At 35.7% G+C, this 20,235-nt stretch overlaps 1 protein-coding gene across 1 annotated transcript; it reads left to right on the forward strand.

The window, feature by feature from the left end:
* Positions 1 to 223: 223 nt before the first annotated feature.
* LOC138704462 (ankyrin repeat and SOCS box protein 13-like) lies at positions 224 to 10,501 on the forward strand. Its single transcript, XM_069832366.1, has 3 exons — positions 224 to 375; positions 3,849 to 3,973; positions 7,326 to 10,501. Exons 2-3 carry the CDS (start codon positions 3,860 to 3,862, stop codon positions 7,842 to 7,844), a joined length of 633 nt encoding a protein of 210 aa, XP_069688467.1. The 5' UTR covers positions 224 to 375; positions 3,849 to 3,859; the 3' UTR covers positions 7,845 to 10,501.
* The last annotated feature ends 9,734 nt before the right edge of the window (positions 10,502 to 20,235 follow it).

The raw sequence follows: 20,235 nt of genomic DNA on the forward strand, positions 1-20,235 counted from the left end.
AAGGGTGTAAGATCTTCTAACATTTATATGTGAAGAAAACTCTTGCTTTAAACCAATTAAATTGATATTGAAATATGCATATACCTTACAGAAAATCAGTAACCACGGGATTTTACTGTTATTTAAAACCCGCAGTCTAGTCGTGATATTATTTTATTTTTGGATACTCTATCCAGCTTTTACGTGTCTGCAATATATCCGTAAAAATCTTATCTTTTGCAACTACCACACAACGGATGGTGCAAAGATCAATTTTCTTATTTTATGCAAATACTTCCTGGTTTGTACCGGCGCCACATAAAACTGACTCTTGAACCACACATTTCTTCAGTGTTAGCTGAAACGAACAGCAACTTTGTAAATCACTACATCCAGGTAAGTAACTCTATAACACTGTTATATATTCGTAATTTCATTACATTTTATTATTCTTATTTCTCCAGCTAAATAATTCTATAACATGTAATTTATTCGTAATTTCGTAATATTTAACTATTCTTATTCCTCCAGCTAAATCATTCTATAAGTTACAATTTGTTAGATATTTCACAATTTTTTACGTTTCGTATTATTCTAGGTAAATAATTCTATAATTCATAACTTCATAATTTTTAATTATTCTTATTCCTCCAAATAAATAATTCTATAACATGCAGTTTAATAAGGACATTTCATAACTTTTTACTATTATTATTAATCTAGATTAATAATTCCCGGTTCTCTAATAGCCATTTGTAAGTAAGTAAATAATTCTACAACATGTAATTTATTCGTAATTTCGTAATATTTAACTACTCTTATTCCTCCAGCTAAATAATTCTATAAGTTACAATTTACTAGAAATTTCACATTTTTTTACGTTTGGTATTATTCTAGGTAAATAATTCTATAATTAGTAACTTCATAAAGTTTCATTATTCTTATTCCTTCAGATAAATAATTCTATAACATGCAGTTTAATAAAACATATAATAACGTTTTACTATTCTCATTAGTCTAGATAAATAATTCCCGTTCTCTAATAGCCATTCGTAAGTAAGTAAATAATTCTGTAACATGCAATTTATTCGTAATTTCGTAATACAGTATTTAATTACTCTTATTCCTCCGGTTAAATAATTCTATAACATGCAATTTACTAGAAATTTCACAATTTTTTTACGTTTCGTATTATTCTAGGTAAATAATTCTATAATTCATAACTTCATAATTTTTAATTATTCTTATTCCTCCAGATAAATAATTCTATAACATGGAGTTTAATAAAACATTTCATAACTTTTTACTATTCTTATTAATCTAGATAAATAATTCCCGGTTCTCTAATAGCCATTTGTAAGTAAGTAAATAATTCTATAACATGCAATTTATTCCTAATTTTGTAATATTTAACTATTCTTATTCCTCCAGCTAAATAATTCTATAAGTTACAATTTACTAGAAATTTCACAATTTTTTACGTTTCGTATTATTCTAGGTAAATAATTCTACAATTAGTAACTTCATAAATTTTAATTATTCTTATTTCTCCAGATAAATAATTCTATAACATGCGGTTTAATAAAACATTTCATAACTCTTTACTATTCTTATTAATCTAGATAAATAATTCCCGGTTCTCTAATAGCCATTTGTAAGTAAGTAAATAATTCTATAACATGCAATTTATTCGTAATTTCGTAATATTTAACTACTCTTATTCCTCCAGCTAAATAATTCTATAGCATGTAATTTACTAGAAATTTCACAATATTTCAGGTTTCATATTATTCTAGGTAAATAATTCTATAATTCGTAACTTCATAATTTTAAATTACTCTTATTCCTCGAGCTAAATAATTCTATAACGTGTAGTTTAATAGACAGTTCATAACTTTTTACTATTCTTATTAATTTAGATAAATAATTCCGGGTTCTCTAATAGCCATTTGTAAGTAAGAAAATAATTCTATAACATGCAATTTAGTATAAATGTCATAATTTTTTACTATTCTCATTACTCTTGGTAAATAATTCTATAGTTCATAATTTCATAATTTTTAATTATTCTTATTTCTGGAGCTAAATATTTCTGTAACATGAAATTTAGGCCTACTAGAAATTTCATAATTTTTTACTATTCTTATTATTCTATGTATATAATTCTTTAACATGCAATTTATTCGTAAGTTCATAATTTTTAACTATTCTTATTCATCCAGCTAAATAATCCTATAGCACGCAATTTAATAGAAATTTCATAATTTTCACTATTCATATTACTTTATGTAAATAATTCTATAACATGCAATTTATTCGTAAGTTCATAATTTTTAACTATTCTTATTTATCTAGTTAAATAATTCTATAGCATGCAATTTACTAGAAATTTCATAATTTCTTACTATTCTTATTACTTTAAGTAAATAATTCTATAACATGCAATTTATCCGTAAGTTCATAATTTTTAACTATTCTTATTTATCTAGTTAAATAATTCTATAGCATGCAATTTACTAGAAATTTCATAATTTCTTACTATTCTTATTACTTTATGTAAATAATTCTATAACATGCAATTTATCCGTAAGTTCATAATTTTTAACTATTCTTATTTATCTAGTTAAATAATTCTATAGCATGCAATTTACTAGAAATTTCATAATTTTTTACTATTCTTATTACTTTATGTAAATAATTCTATAACATGCAATTTATTAGTAAGTTTATAATTTTTAACTATTCTTATTTATCCAGTTAAATATTTCTATAGCCTGCAATTTACTAGAAATTTCATAATTTTTCACTATCTTATTACTCTATGTGTAAATAATTCTATAACATGCAATTTATTCGTACGTTCATAATATAATATTTAATTATTCTTATTCCTCTAGCTCAATAATTCTATAGCATGCAATTTTATTCCCAGGTTTATTTAGGTTTTGTTCACATTTAATACTATACAGAATGTCCCATAACCTCTGGGACACCCCCATAACTACCATATTTTAATATATCTGGAAATAGTTTTGTATTTAGATTATTTGATTGGTCAAAACCTACCCGTAGTAACTGACAACTATACAAAATGTTATAGAAGTTCGTAGTGACAAAATACATGTTTCTAATTGGACACTCTATATTGCACTCCATAAATGTGTTGCACTCTTTATTCTGATTCAAATGAGATAAGCAAGAAGTGCCATAGCTTTGTATTCAGGCCATTAACAAAACAAGAGCAATTTTAAAGATGATGTGTAGACCTCTATTTTTTTTATCTAATTCATGGGATACATCTTATACGAGTAATAGCTTCACAAAAAGAGTCGGCAATTCATAGTAAGCAAGTCGTCGTCATGGCAACCGGGTTTATTTACTGAAGACAAAAGAAAAGCCTCCGCCGAAGTTTCAGCATTCACATCCCTTACCAGCTGGTCTTTGCTAACCACGTGGCCTGACTGGTGAGGGGTTGATCTGAAGTGCGCCAGCAGGCGTTACCTGCTGAGCAGACTAAGCTGCGCAAGACAGGTTAAAAAGTAGACCAAAATATATAGGTTAGTGAGAATTGTCTTTTTAAATTTATTGATAGAATATAATTTATTTAAACACGAAAAAAGGTGAAGGTGGCCTTCACCTACTTCACTTGAATAACCGCCACTGCAGTACATCAGTTTTGTACTGTACAACTGATTTGTTGTGTTGGGAAATCAGTGTAACGCATGCTTATTACTTCCAGTTACTTTCAATCTTTCCAGTATCTCTATGGTGACGATCTGATCTGCTACCACCCGATACAATTATGGATCCACTTCTCTAGTCAGTGTAGCTGCAGAGTAGGCTATGTGATTTTTTATGTTTTATTCCAGCTGGTGAAAGCATGGCAGTTCTTGCACTCCTGCAGTTCTTCTTGCTGTGTATGGGTTTAGTACCAGGAACTCTTCAGATACCAGAGAACGGCAAGTGTAATCCGGACTTCGCCTACATACCAGAGGTATGAAATTCGTACCGAAAATGTTAAGTTGTGTGAGCTTGGATTAAATATCTACCGAATGAACAGTAGCAATACAACTCTCGTCCCCAGCGGTGGCTGAGTGGTCAAATCTTCAGCCTGTAATGAAGGCCGCACCGGGTTCGAGTCCCGGTCAGGCCTGGGATTTTTCATTGAAAAATCTATAGTGACACTTATGGCGGACAAGGTTGCAGTTGGGGTTTTTATTGGAGTTCTCCCGTTTTCCCATATTAGGCATCCACATAATTCCGTCAACATCTCTCCATTCCGCCATGATTCCACAGCATTCCCCGAACGCCGGCTGGCGACGCACGGAGGGGGCTGGCCTAGGAGAATTGCCTGCTCGAAATCTGGGTAAAGTTAAAGATGGCCGGTAAAGCACAATCTGATGTTTTGTCACAGATGCGAGGCTATAATTTGGATATGTGTGATTGAAGACGTGAGATATCTGTAACAAAATATCACTATCGATGTGTGCTCTACGTAGGCCTAATGCCTAGTGCTAAATTGAATATTCAGTACCCTTTGCCTAACTGATATTCCTACGATCTGTGATCAAATTAACTCTTACAACTAAAAAGTAATAACATAACCTTAATTTCTCCATACCTAACCCAATTTGAAAATTATAAACTGATTCAATACTATAATATAACCTCGTGGTACAAGAGTTTAACTTTTGGCACCCTGTAAGTCAATTGGTAAATATTTATTTAATGTTAATGGTACACGTACACTTTTATTTGTTAGATTTCCCAATAAAAACCACAGATCTTTTGCTCAGGATAGGGACCGGTGGTGGACTTATGTGAGAGCGGCAATGAATCTCCGGGTTCCTTAAAAGACAAAATGCATTGGCTAGCCATTGTGTCTAATATCTCTATTATGACATTGCTCAGAAATTCTCTTAACCGATACCACTTCCACTCAACTATACTCGGTGTCATTCTTAACTTTTAGTACATATAAATCCGGACTTTAACCTGTATAATTCAATCTTCATGGATTACAGTAGAGCCACCGGCGTAGCTCAGTCGGCTAAGACGGTTGCCTGCCGATCCGGAGTTGCGCTCGGGCGCGGGTTCGATTCCCGCTTGGGCTGATTACCTGGTTGGGTTTTTTCCGAGGTTTTCCATGACCAGAAGTTAAATGTCAGGTAATCTATGGCGAATCCTCGGCCTCATCTCGCCAAATATTATCTTGCTATCAACAATCCCATCGACGCTAAATAACCTCTATAAGTTAGTTGATACAGCGTCGTTAAATAATCAAATAAAAATGGATTAGGCCTACAGTAAGTTCTTCCGAGTGGGTTATGTATAGGTTGACTTTGAGGATTCTCCTTGTTTATAGGAATGGACTCGTTGACATTGCAATTTTATCGGATATGATGTAAGCATTTTCATGGCAGCTAAAGTCGAATTTCTCTTTGACAAAAACCTTTCATTTTTACAATTAGTGTAAGTTTAGTGGCCGGTTTCTGGTACACGTCAGTTAACTCTCAGTTACTTAGCTGCTCTTATAAACTTAACTGCACTGATAACTTTCATCACTTTCCGGAAAGTTAAATGTAGATTTATCAGCGCTTGTAACTAACAGTTTTTTTTAAGCTGTGGTGGCTATGGCAGCCATATTGATAAACATATTAAAATATTTTACATACGCCCATATGAATGCTTTCTTGTATTCAAATGAACTTTTCAGAGTCCGAAATGCCATTGGCATTGGTAGAACACCCAAAAATAAAATATTCCTTGACTGACGACATACAATCTGAAGTTGATGACGAAAATTAAGCTTAAGATGTTCGAAATTGTCTTTACAAACACATATTATTATCCTAATATGTCATAGAAAGTAAAACATTTACCGTAAGTTACGTAAATAAAACGCCAAAATTTTAAAACTATACAGATAATATAGTAAATTAATTTATTGTGGTCTATATTATTATTTCATATCAGTTATTATAGTTTACGAAACAGTAATGCAGTAGCGCCGCATGTCGGTATTTGTTCGAATCATTACTAACAGCCAGGTAACTAAAAGCCAGGTTATGAACTGAATAAACAGGAAGTAGATAGCAGGGCGAGAGGAAAGTGCGGGTTAGAGGGGTTGCCTGTGCAGCGATGACACGTTGAGTGTGGGGGGTTGGAGGGGAAAAGGAGAACGGAGCTTTTCATTGGCCTCACGTGAAAATGTCGTCTGCTAACGAAAATCTGGCAACGGAATCACGGAGACAATGTAGCCAAACTTCCCAGTTAATTTGCAGTACCACGTGGATTACGAGTCGCATTTCGTACCAGCGTCATTAGCTCGTGCTTTCTTAAAACAGTAATTTTAATTACTAATATTGTTGATAGTGTTATCGAGAACTATATAGGGGAGAGTCGGGTAGTATCGGACATCGGTTAATATCGGACAGTGAGTTTCTTTCATCTAGCACACGATGATAGTACCTGATTGACATGGTTACGTTTCAGTGATGTCACATAGAGAAACGTAACCATGTCATTCAGGTACTATCATATGGTGGTAGATGAAAGAAACGCACTGTCCGATATTACCCGATGTCCGATACTACCCGACTCTCCCTTACAGTAGTTATTTTAAACATATCGGTGACAAACGCTGAATACGCTTTGAATCTCGCGCCACTATGTGGCAATATAGCTCAGAAAGAGAGCAACAGAACGTTGCTTCCGGTTTAGTCGGTTCATAACCTGGCTTTTATAGTCCCGACGCCATTATTTCCGGCGTGACTCCGCCTCTTTGCTTACGTCTTAGGAAGTGAAGGCTCTATAAATTCTAGGTAGATAGTATCATTCGCCATTTTTGTTCTTACGTTGCCGAGTTACCATACGAGGAATCTATTTGCAACACCGTTAAACATTATCATGTCGTAGCTCCTATGATAATAAATCAAACGCAATGTAATTCAGCAAATAATTGAGCGGCAAATAACGTCTTCGTGTGCTTTCTGCGAACGCCAACTGAAGAGCTAAAATGGCGGGCGATTATATTAAGTATTTATCGAGCCTTAAGAAATGAATAAGCGAATCACAAGACGCACACGTTTAAATGTAGCCGACCTGCAACGCGACTGGCTGCCGGAAATTAGAGCGACGGGACTATAGTATACAGACCGAGGTATATTTACCAGTTAAGTAGAGATAGCTGTGAAGATAACGATAACTGTTGTTTCGGAAACTCATTTTAAACATATAAGCATGTTAAATCTGTCTGTACAGGTAACTGTCTTTCCAGAAACCGGGCATAATGTAGACATTTACACCTCGAAATGTTGGCCCCGCCACTGCTTGTGTAATTCCAGGATCTCGCCTCCTTGGGCCATGTCAGAGAGGTGGATTGGGGAAGTCTCCTGAGGAAAGCAGCGGCCAACGGAAATGCGAAATTGGTGTCAGCGTTGCTTCGACTTGGCACTGAACCGTCAGCGCCGGATGCGAAAGGCATCACCCCTTTGCACGAAGCCGCAAGGAATGGCAATCTGGAAGCTGCCCGTTTATTGCTAGACGCCGGCGCTAAAGTCGAGGCAAACGACGTTGAAAAACAGGCACCGCTGAACTTCGCATCCATGACTAGTAACGCCGCCTTGGTCAACTTGCTGCTTGATCGTGGCGCTTATATCGACCACCCTGACGTGCATCTGAGGACGCCGCTCCTGTGGTCCACGTGGCATGGGTCTCTGCCCGCGACGCAGGTTCTGGTGAACCGAGGCGCCAATACAGCGGCTGTGAACAGCGGTGGGCGAAACCCTCTGCAGGAGGCCAAGCATTACAAACATCCTACTGTAGCTGCATGGCTGGAGAACTGGCTCTCCAAACATAATTAGTACATGCACTGTCGCAAACATAGATTCGACTTCTGACAGTTCCGTACTACCGTGACGTGTATTTTTGAACTCCTTCTCGCTTCAATAGTTCGACAATTTCAAGTGAAACCCCGTAAACCACGCCACCTGGAATCTCTCTCTTTCTTTCTTCTCTCTCCCTCGCTCCTCGTCATTCAGTCACCAATCACCACGTAAATATCTGAGAGGGTGTGTGTGAGCATCGCGACCAATAGAAGAACCACTCTCCAGTATTACCACAATAACGGATTATTCATTTTTGCCTCAACTGTCGGCTAGGAAGGTTCCATTATGCTAGCATTGCAGGCAACCAGTCAACCTTTTAATGCTTTTGTTAGCAGGTTTGACAAACTGTCAGTGGACCTGTAAGTACATAGTGCATAGTGCTCTCTCCCTTCCCCCCGTGCTTTCTCACTTGCTCCTCTCCAAGACAGCCAGCGCTCACGTAGTAACTCGGTCAGGGTTTTAGTTCGATTTGTCAATCTATACCCTCCAGCACAGTAGTCTCCAAAATGCTACTGGCGAGTACGCCCCTGAAATTACGGAACTGAATCCAAGACTCCATTTAAAAGTGCACTTTACCTATCTAATCGTGTTAATGTTGTTATGCATAGGGAGAGCAGCGGTGGATTGGCTTTATCAGTGTTATTCGTCATTCGTACGTTCACAATGTCTTCCAATCATGAAAGTAGTCTTAGAAAACGTAGATTTAAGGATGAGTGGAAGAGAAATATACTTTATGTTAATGAGGAGAATGTTAGATGTTTAATTTCTTCTAAGAGTCTTAAGAGTGTCTTACAATATAATATGCGACGACATTACTTGTCTTGTCACAAAGACTATCATGCACTGACAAGTAATATTTATAAACATGTTGTAAATTCATTTATTTTGAATGTTATGTTTTATTTAACGACGCTCGCAACTGCAGAGGTTATATCAGCGTCGCCGGATGTAACGGAATTTTGTCCCGCAGGAGTTCTTTTATATGCCTGACATGAGCCTGTAGCATTTAAGCACACTTAAATGCCATCGACCTGGCCCGGGATGGAACCCGCAACCTTGAGCATAGAAGGCCAGCGCTATACCAAGTCGCCAAACAGGTCGACTATTTATTTTGAAGAAATGCATAAAACTGTTGTTTACACGTAATTATATAAAAATAAACACGTCTAAATTCTTATGCGTTTCCATTGTGTACTGCAAATATTCACACTATAATAAAATTATAGTAGGCCTAGGTTCTTTTTTTTTTATTTAGGACAAATGCGTGCTAATGTTTTAAGAAATTTTAAACAAAAACGACATACGTGTCCAAGCTCTCAAACGAAAACTGCTTTCAGAAGATTGGAAAATCAATTAAGCCTTTTATAGAAGGATAATTTGTAATATTTGTAACTTTTTAAAGGATGTTATCGAAATACTCTATCCAGAAGAAATGGACGATTTGAATAAAATAAAATAATCTCCAAACACAATTCAGGGAATAGATAAGATTTCAAAATTAACAGAGACTGAAGTCGAAACCAAAATTAAGCAGTTCATAGCTTACTCACTCGCACTGGACGAAAGCACAGATAGATATGACAAAGCTTAATTAATTAGCATTCAAGGAATTAATGTAGATTTTTTGTGTCTTATTATCTATTTTTTACAGTTATTAAATAATACATTTTAATCACATTAGCAGACCACTGCTGCAATCCCCCACTACGCTCTGACAACTGATGATATAAGGAGGTAACAGAGCCTTCCCTTTCTCCTTCCTCTTCGAACAGGTTACTTTCTGTGTTAAGTGGGTATCATTTATGTAATAATCACGATGCTCTGTTCGGAGAACACTGCTTTAGCCGCTTGGGCTCCAATAGAAACGAAATTCGACACTAACTTTTCCGGCGACACAAGCAAGTAAAGACGACGTTGCCACATAAATCCTTAGCTCAGCTGTTGTCATAATATAACACTTCTTTCTGAGCGTAAGAGTAATGTCTTCCCACCAACTGTTTGCCTCGGGAGGAGGAGAATACAGTTAGTTGCAACGCGGTGCTCTGGTCCTGTACCTTCCACGTACTTCACTAGAAAGTCAGAAGTCGATTGTTTGGTTGTGGTAGGAACAATTACAGTTGACACTACGCCACGTGAATGTCATGCCAAATTAACGTAAAATATTTAATTATGAGTGTTATGTTGCTGTACTGTGAAAAATCTTATTTTGTATCGCTCTGTGTCCCAGGGTAGACCTAAACCAGTTCTATAATTCATGAGTGTAACAAGTTTATCAAATAATTGCATTACAGTAAAATCTCTTTAATCTGGACCCCGTTAAGCCGGGCAGGCAAAAAAAAATGAGTTTTTAAAAATGAAAGAATCTTGTTTTAATACTTGCTTTTATACATTAGAACTATGGAATTACAATAATTACAGTATTACATCTATAATATTAAAACAAAGAAATCCATCAAGTTTGTATTAAAAATGAAACTATACAAATATTATTATTATTATTATTATTATTATTATTATTATTATTGTATGTATTGCTTTACATTACACTGTACTGTATAATGTATTTAGACCTATGTCCTTTAAATACAACCATAATAAACGTGTTTTGTTGCAATAAACGAAGTTTTAATGCACTTTCTACTGTTCTTTTGAGTTATTTCAGTTAATCCGGACTTTCATTAAACCGGTCAACATATCCCCCAATTAGTCCGGATTAACGAGAATCACTGCATTGAATTTGCCACCTAATTCAGTGTTTCTCAACGTTTTTGATGACAAACCCTTCTTTTCCTCTCACTACTTTATAGCGATCCTTTGGCCTAAGGTGTAGGATGTATTATGCAGGAATATTCGACTCGCACAAATTCAGTTATGTTAATTCAAGGGAAAAATTGTTCCAGGGCCGGGTATCGATCCCGGGATCTTTGGCTCAGCGCACTAACGCTCTACTGACTTAACTATCCAGACACCGTCTTAATTTTCCCTGGCCCGGGAACAAATTTTCCCTTAAATTTATTCAAGTCTGCTTCACAGGAAGCTTTACCTGAAAGCTAGATTTGCTTAATATACATATACGTTACTTTAGGTACGTTAACAGAAAACCACAATTTCAAGTCACACAGAGTTTGCGTGCACTCGATGTGGATTTCTGGCGTCACGTCAGCCCACTCGAGTTATGTGGATAAAAAAGGGGATAATTGAGACAGTTTCGAGTGGAATTCCTTGATAGCTCAGTCGGTAGAGCGTTGGTGCCCTAGGCCAAAGATCCCGGAATCGATATCCGGCCCCGAAACAATTTTTTCCCTTGAATTTATTCAAGTTTGCATCACAGGGAACTTTACCTGAAAGCTAGAGTTGTATCAGTTATGTTAGTTTGGTCCATGGACCCCACGGTGGGTATGGACGAACTCCTCATACTCTTACGGTTACCGCCTTCGTTGCACGTATCTGCTCCATCAATATTCGTCTCCGCGGCCTCAAACACGAGGCGTCTCGTGTTACGCCGCATCGTTCAGTTTTCGTCTCTTTCTGCGGGATCTCTGGCGCTCGACCGGAGTTTACGGGACATTTTTAGATTCCTCAGACTCCGCTCTATTCGCCTATTGTCGTCTTTTGTTTTTCTTATTATATTTTAGTTTCATATAGTGCGACATTTTCCAGAAGGTCAACTTTTAAACAACATTAATATCTGAAACAAAACAAGTTAAAAATAAATTAAAGGCACTGTTTCGGATAAATCTCAACTAAACGAATCCGACAACAGCGGTTTGGTCGAAGTACCAGAATCCAAAGACGAGATATGGGCCCCTGGAACTCGCGGAACTTTGCGCTACAAGATCATATTACGCAGGCACACGGGACTCACAGCGGCGGAGAAGGGGAAGTGGCAAAACTTTAGTCCTTTGGCTACATGACCCCAAAACCACAATTCGTTTCGGTTCAATGGTTCAGCAGCAGTGAACGAAAGAGATTACTAGTAAAATCGTGACATCGGGTTTCACCACATGGTATTCAGTACGGATGTGATTTTAAGAGGAGAGGATGGATTTAATAAGGTGAAAAGCACCGAATTTAAAAACAAATGCTTTAAAATACACTTGAATATATGAAAAATAGTACATACAATTTAATGCGCATTTATGTCCTTGTTAGCTGCTGCAACGTTATTTTTAAAGCTCTGGTGCATAGGGTTTTCAAGGATAAAAGATGCTTAAATATGGTGAAAAACAAGTGAAATAAAAAAAATGCTTTAAAATACACTTCGATATGTGGAAAATATTACATAAAACTTAATGCGCATTTATGTCCTTGTTAGCTGCTGCAACGTTATTTTTAAAGCTCTGGTGCATAGGGTTTTCAAGGATAAAAGATGCTTAAATATGGTGAAAAACAAGTGAAATAAAAAAAATGCTTTAAAATACACTTCGATATGTGGAAAATATTACATAAAACTTAATGCGCATTTATGTCCTTGTTAGCTGCTGCAACGTTATTTTTAAAGCTCTGGTGCATAGGGTTTTCAAGGATAAAAGATGCTTAAATATGGTGAAAAACAAGTGAAATAAAAAAAATGCTTTAAAATACACTTCGATATGTGGAAAATATTACATAAAATTTAATGCGCATTTATGCCCTTGTCACTGCTGCTGCTTTTGTCCACAGGGTTTTAAATTGGCACTAAACGTTGATTGTAATTTCCCGTAACTTTGTTTTGCTTCATTTTCATACAAGTTACATATGAATTTTTCCCTCGAAATTATTCAAATCAACTTTACAGGGAGTTATACCTGAAATCTTGATTTGCAAGTTACATATGGGTCATTCGATATTAGATAGTGGCAATGATGTTTGTATGTTGCACTATCAGCGGTAAGTAACATAAGCTGATAACGATGGGAAAGGAGGGCGTGTTATCTGTGAGTTTGAAGACAATAATATCATTTATAAGATATTTGTACTAATGAGTTTAATTTGTGGACTCTTATCTGTAGTGCCCTAAATTGTTTAGCAAATACTAACAAAGATGCTTCATTAAAATTCAGATTGCAAGAGACAAGAATGCGTCTCAGAATACTTAAATTCAAATGTGACCATTAATTTTCGAATGACCCCTGTAGCCTATATCTTCGGAACTAATAATGCTACATGCATGATATTTGGAAGACATATTCTTTAGATTATTTGGAAACTTTTCTCTGGAATATAAATTTGTTATTTCGTTCATTTGTTCCATATTTCTACAAAAGTACATAAAAAATTCATTCTTAAAATGTAACCGTTTATCTTAAAAATTTGAAAGCCAATAGCACAATTATGCTGCATACATTTTAAAGAATGTGCTTTTAGGAGTAAAATATCAAAGAGATTTTGAATTTATCTTCAAAAATGGCTGAGATGTATCAATTTTAGTGAATTGCTATATCCGGTACATTTCAAAATTTGGGCCCCAATGTTTCTCAAAAATTAACCTCGAATTTAAGTTTTTGCAACAGTGATATTTCTACATACAAAAAATTTAAAATTTGCATCAATTAGGAAAAAAAATCAAATTATAGCCCACTATCCTCTCCCCCCGAAGACGTATTCACATCAAAACCACAAGTCTGATACTTCTTCGATCGACACTGTTTGTAACATTGAAGGAAAACATGTTTTTTTTATCAGCCTCGCATTATAAGAGCAAAGAGGATTAATATTCCAAGGAGAGCTAATGCCGGTACTTACCTTGTGGCCATGGTGACGCAAATTTCGGTCGACACGAAGCAGTCTTCCTCTTTCATGGATGAAACTACACGCAGGAGATCTTCGTATTGCGCCATCCTGCAAACTTTATCAGTAGGGAGCGGATTTTTATGTGCTAAAAATTTAAATATATTTATTTTTTATGTGCTAAAAAGTACGAAAATATTTGCTAAAAATAAAAACATATATTTTTTTAAATATGACAAAAATACCTTACTTAGCTTGAAAAAAAATACTAGGTACTCACCAACCACACTTGAGTGCTAGTAGTTGGCCGAGAATTGCAGTGAACAACAAAGGTCATCTCCAAATTCTCCATCACAAATACACGCCGATTATCTCTGAACAACGACTTATACTGTGAAAACGATCTTTCCACATCACAGGACGTCAGGCGTGCATATTTAAAGTGAGGAATGTCACAAACACAAACACCGTCAATTTCACCTACAGGCACACCCTCTAATACTTGAGCAACTTTACACATTTTTTTATATCCACTGTTTTTCCCAAACACATTCTGGAATTTGTCCCTTAGTATTTGTACTTCTGAACCTGGTACCGAGTCTAGTTTAATTTCCATGGCACGCACCTCCCTGTTTCAGGCAACAGATTTTTTTATGTTTCGAGTTTTTTACGGTGTCACACAAAAAGCATACTGTAGATTTGCTAATAGGAAAGCGAAATCGTTTTTTAAATAACCATCTTTCAGTATATCTTGAAGGATATCGATTGACGAAGCCCGATAACAGGCAATCACAACAAGATATATTGCCTTACTTGATAGACATGAGTGATAGGCGAGAGATTTGTTTTTAAATTAAATAATGTTCATATCCGAGCTCTTATCTGTTGTTTTACAAACAAAGCGTGGAATGAAATCATCTTCAGCAACAATAAACATTCCTAATTATGTGTTGCAAGATCTCTCCTCCTTGTCCATGTTAATTTATTCTCTAATAATAACACTGATATGCTGCCTAGCAGTTCTCAGAACTTGAGGCGATACTATTGCAAAAATGGATCACGGATACACCACACAGCGCTTAGAAACACGAAGCAACCAAGAATTCTTAAAAAAGATAACGTACTTCTGAGAGATATAACTGATATAGTTTTAAAATATTTAAAAGTTCTTGTAAAAAATTATTTAAGTAAAAAATCTCCAAGATTTATGTATTTATAATACATTTCCTGAAAATATGTATTTACATAATTTTTTTGTGAAAATATGTGTTTTTATGTGAAATAAAATTCGGGTTTTAAACTTAAAACTTCTTGTTCGGAATGTTTAACTTTGTTAATTGTGTTTTATCACACGCAAAAAGAATATTTAATTACATAAAAATCCGCTCCTTATTTATCAGTCACCGATTTGGTTTGTATACTTGGATAATAAAAAAATCAAATACAGCAAACATAGCGTGAATGGCCAGAACCAAGACCAAATGAAAGTAGGTTCTAGTTGGGTGAATCTGCAGAGAGCTGATGTGTGCTGCGATGTCATATTCTCTTTTAATTTATTCACAGGAAGATGCAAACTACATTATTATTTACTATACAGAGATATTTTCATTAAATAAAGCTCCATCACTCTTTCATCATGTGATGACGCAGAATATCTGCATGGAAATATCATATGTACTTCGGTACATCAATATATATATATATATTAAATAAAGCTCTTAATCCCCACTTACCTCTGATTGACGTCCTGCTTGGCTTGTATATACAGGGTGTAAACGATATAAACTGCCAAAAAAATACCGGTGGTAGAGCATAAAGAACTAAACAAAAAAGTCAAATAACGTTGTTCTGTAACTGTCAAGGTTCCCCCCCCCCAAAAAAAAATGTTTTTGTGAGTTAGGTTTTTTTTTTTTTTTTTTTTTTTTTTTTGAATATGAGAATAGACAGCCATTATTTACTTTGCCCGATAAGTATGCTGAAGCAGTCGTTTGTTACTCTTTTGTGTATTGGTATGTTTTGGGCGCAACGTCATTGACAATGGAATTCACGTTCAGTTGAAATGTAAATAACCTAAATAACAGACTACTATCAATCTTAAAAACATGATATTTTAAAATTAAAAATTAAATTATAAGAAATTATTAAATGTCACTAGACATTTTGTTCAGTAGACCGATATGCACTGTCTATATAATTTTGACAGTTTATATCGCTTACACACGGTATATTACCAGGCAGTATATCTCACTTAGCGATATTTTTATTTACGTTTTATTTAACGACGGTCGCAACTGCAGAGATTATATCAGCGTCGCCGGATGTGCCGGAATTTTGTCCCGCAGGAGTTCTTTTACATGCCAGTAAATCTACTGACATGAGCCTGTCGCATTTAAGCACACTTAAAATGCTATCGACCTGGCCCGGGATCGAGCCCGCAACCTTAGGAATAGAAGGCCAGCGCTATACCAGCTCGCCAAGCAGGTCAACACTTAACGATATGTGTCAGAGGAAGAACAATTGTTTGTATACATCTGAAGTCTGATTAGTGGAATATATTACTAGTACGCGATGAATGCAAGGGAGGAAAGGAACTAGCCACCCCCACTTCATTATCTCCTGGTTTAGTTGCCTCAAGAGTAATGCGTTATTGGTGTCACTTATGAGGTTCCAACCAGTCTTCGAAGAGTTGACTAAACAACAACAACAACAACCTCTTAATTAGAACCTATAATCTACTTGGAATAAACATGCATGTTTCTTATATATAGAGTGGAAGGTAAACGCTGGTAATATATCATGAGGAGAGGTTTGAAAAATCTAAATAAGTTTTTTAACATTCACAGTTTTGGAGGAAATCGTTATTTTTCTATGAAACATTTGGCAACATCACGGCTGCTGCAATAAATCTAGCAGCGCGTCCACCCATTCCTTACCTTCCCCTCCCCCTCTGCTGTACTCACGCGACACTGCGCTACGTTGCAAGATTTGCAAATCAAGATTTCAGGTATAACTCCCTGTAAAGTTGATTTGAATAATTTCGAAGGAAAAATTGTTCCGGAGTCGGGCATCGAACCCGGGACCTTTGGTTTAACGTACCAACGCTCTACCAACTGAGCTACCCGGGAACTCTACCCGACACCGATCCAAAGACCTGAGGTAGAGTTCCCGGGTAGCTCAGTTGGTAGAGCGTTAGTACGTTAAACCAAAGGTCCCGGGTTCGATGCCCGGCTCCGGAACAATTATTCCCTCGAAATTATTCAAATCAACTTTACAGGGAGTTATACCTGAAATCTTGATTTGCATAATACACGTCACTGTTCGTTAACAGAAAACCACAATTTAAGTCACACGGAGTTAGTGTGCACTCGAAGTTGGTTGCTTGACGGTTGACAGCCCACTTTGAGGTCTGTGGATATAGAGGGAAAAATTGGATCGGTGTCGGGTAGAGTTCCCGGGTAGCTCAGTTGGTAGAGCGTTGGTACGTTAAACTAAAGGTCCCGGGTTCGATGCCCGGCTCCGGAACAATTATTCCCTCGAAATTATTCAAATCAACTTTACAGGGAGTTATACCTGAAATCTTGATTTGCATAATACACGTCACTGTTCGTTAACAGAAAACCACAATTTAAGTCACACGGAGTTAGTGTGCACTCGAAGTTGGTTGCTTGACGGTTGTCAGCCCACTTTGAGGTCTGTGGATATAGAGGGAAAAATTGGATCGGTGTCGGGTAGAGTTCCCGGGTAGCTCAGTTGGTAGAGCGTTGGTACGTTAAACTAAAGGTCCCGGGTTCGATGCCCGGCTCCGGAACAATTTTTCCCTCGAAATTGTTGCAAGATTTATTTGAACGATTTTCGCAATTATTTAATTTAAATTGACTGCTAAACGGTTTAATTTGCAAAAAAAAAAAAAAAAAAGACTCAACACACTATTCAGATTATTTTTATCTATCTGTATGTATAGTAATCAGCAGGGAACGGATTTATATGGACTAAAAATATATGAAATATGTAAATATATATGTAGTTATTTTTACCAAAATATGGAATTAAATATGGATTTTTACCAAAATATGGAATTAAATATGGACTTAAAATTATAAAAAAATGACTATGTACGTTAAATATTGGTACATTTTAATCAAACTAAACAAAAAATATAATGGACGTACCTTATCTTCCAATGTAGTTTCAACAAAACACAATTTTTATTGTCTGTTACCATAACAATAGGTTACAAACATTTCTTTCAAGTGCTGAAAAGTGAATCTTCTTCTATTGTCTCTGAGGATAGATTTATACTGACTAAAAGAGCGTTCGACGTCACAAGAAGTAACTGGTACATAATTCAATTTCACAATGTCTGCTGGGGATAAGTCCAAGTTAATCTTCACTGTTGATTCACCACTCATCACAGCAACAACCTTTTGTAGTTCTTCATATCCAGGGTTTTTTGAAAGTACAGTGTCCACCTTAGCTCTTACTGCATCTGCAACTTTACCTCTACCACGATTCAGTTGTTCCACAGTACTATTTATAATTTCAAAACTTTCAGATAGTGAAAGGTGCCTATTTTGGAGACTTTTGAGCGTTTTTATGATGCATGAAAATGTATGCTGAATGTGAGCTAAGTCATTCTTCACACTTATGTCACAGGTAACTGTTTTCGCAGTATCAATTGAGACTGCATCTTCAGAGTCCAATGCAAGGAGAACATTGTTAATAGAGTCTATATGTTCGGCATAATATTCAACTGCTTCTAGCCATGTACCCCATCTAGTTAAAATTGGCTTTGGTGGCAATGGAATTTCAGGGTACATTTCTTTCAACACGTTAACTCTACTGGGAGCTTTGAGAAATACTTTTTTCACTGATGAAATCAACAAATCTACTTTAGGGAAATTGTCTCTGACCACTTCTGCCACACGATGAAATGCATGCGCCACACAAGTAAAATGAGTCAATTTAGGATATACAACAGATAATGCTTGTCCAGCTTTGACCATATAAGGGGCAGCATCGCTAATAAAGAATAACACATTATCGTACATAATACCCTTTGGCCACAGGATACCCATAGCTTCGTTGAACAGTTTAACTATAGTTTTGTTATTGCACTTTTCTAGAACATCACAATGTAAAAGAATTCGTTCAGAATATTGTTCACTTAACAAACCGATAACTACATTACCAACAAGTCTACCTTCTTTGTCGGGAGTCTCATCAATGGAAACCCAAATTGAACTATCTTTAATTTCATCTCTTATCTTCTGTATTGTCTCATCGTAGATGGATGGAGCATACGTCTTCCTAAGTGTTGACTCATCCGGGATTGTATGTTGAGTATATTTTTCAAGGAATTCCCTGAAGACCTTATTCTTTAGTTTGTAGAGAGGAATATCAGCAGAGATGAGAGAACGGCACAGGTCGATGTTAAACTCAGATCTTACATTCGATGTTGTTGGTTGTGTTAAAAACAATTGTCTCTGCTTGGAATTTAGTTGTTTGTTGGCCTGATGTTTACTAGTTGTAATGTGTTGTTGCACCAGGAACTTTTGTGTAGATGATACTGCACACTGACACAAATTACAAAATAATATTTTATTGTCAGTTGATAAACCATCTTCTTTAAATTCTGAAATGTAACTTGTTAGTTTTGATTTTAAATTGACTGAATGACGTACTTTTGGCATATTTACCGTCTTTATAGTATGATTTACAAAACTGAACCTATGTGTACTCTGACTGGCATTTAACTGTTGAGCTGCACAACTGAAGTCTGTTAAAAATTTTAAATTAAATTAATACAGTTTTGTAACTTACTTTCCCATTGTTGATAGGACTGCTAATTTTCAAATAACTCTGATGTTAAAGGGATTACTGAACATGTGTTTAAATCTCTATTGTTGAAATGTATTTTTAAAAGTTAATGGAATTTTGTTTTGTTTTATTGTTAAACCTAATATAATATGGACTGTTTTATATGAAATATGGAAACTATATGGAAATTAACGAAAATATGTACTAAACTCTAAAATATGGAAAAATATGGAAAATAAAAGTAGGATTTTTCAACCCTACACATTGTGAAACATAAAGATAATGCAAAATATAAATTATATTAGCTTTATAAGTAAATATGTATTTACATATAAATCCTTTCCCTGGTAATCAGCTATTTCTCTTGGGCCGTTGCCGCAATAGAGCGCTGTAAACGTTGGGCGAAGACTATTTTTTTTCCTGCGTAGCGGTGCTTCATCGAAGGAAAAGTGAATAAAAGTCTTGTTATATTATTTAACATGTAGAATCACCTCTTAAATTTTGGTGTATCGGTCACCTTCCACCCTGTACATTACGATAGAGTCCATGTTTCCTATATTATACGTATAGAAAGGTGCAAAATGAAATCTTATTTGAAAAAAATGACAAGCTTATATTACGTTTGGAGTGCCCTCCAATTTCTTGAATAATTCTTACAAATTACAGTGGATGTAATAGTCGTAAATTAGTCGCAGAATTAATGCTTAGAGGATATTACCGGTTCTTCTGTATGGTTGTGAAACTTGGACTCTCACTCTGAGAGAGGAACATAGGTTCAGGGTGTTTGAGAATAAGGTGCTTAGGAAAATATTTGCGGCTAAGAGGAATGAAGTTACAGGAG

This window comes from Periplaneta americana, chromosome 8, assembly GCF_040183065.1.
Source record: "Periplaneta americana isolate PAMFEO1 chromosome 8, P.americana_PAMFEO1_priV1, whole genome shotgun sequence".
In the NCBI taxonomy this organism is placed as follows: domain Eukaryota; kingdom Metazoa; phylum Arthropoda; class Insecta; order Blattodea; family Blattidae; genus Periplaneta; species Periplaneta americana.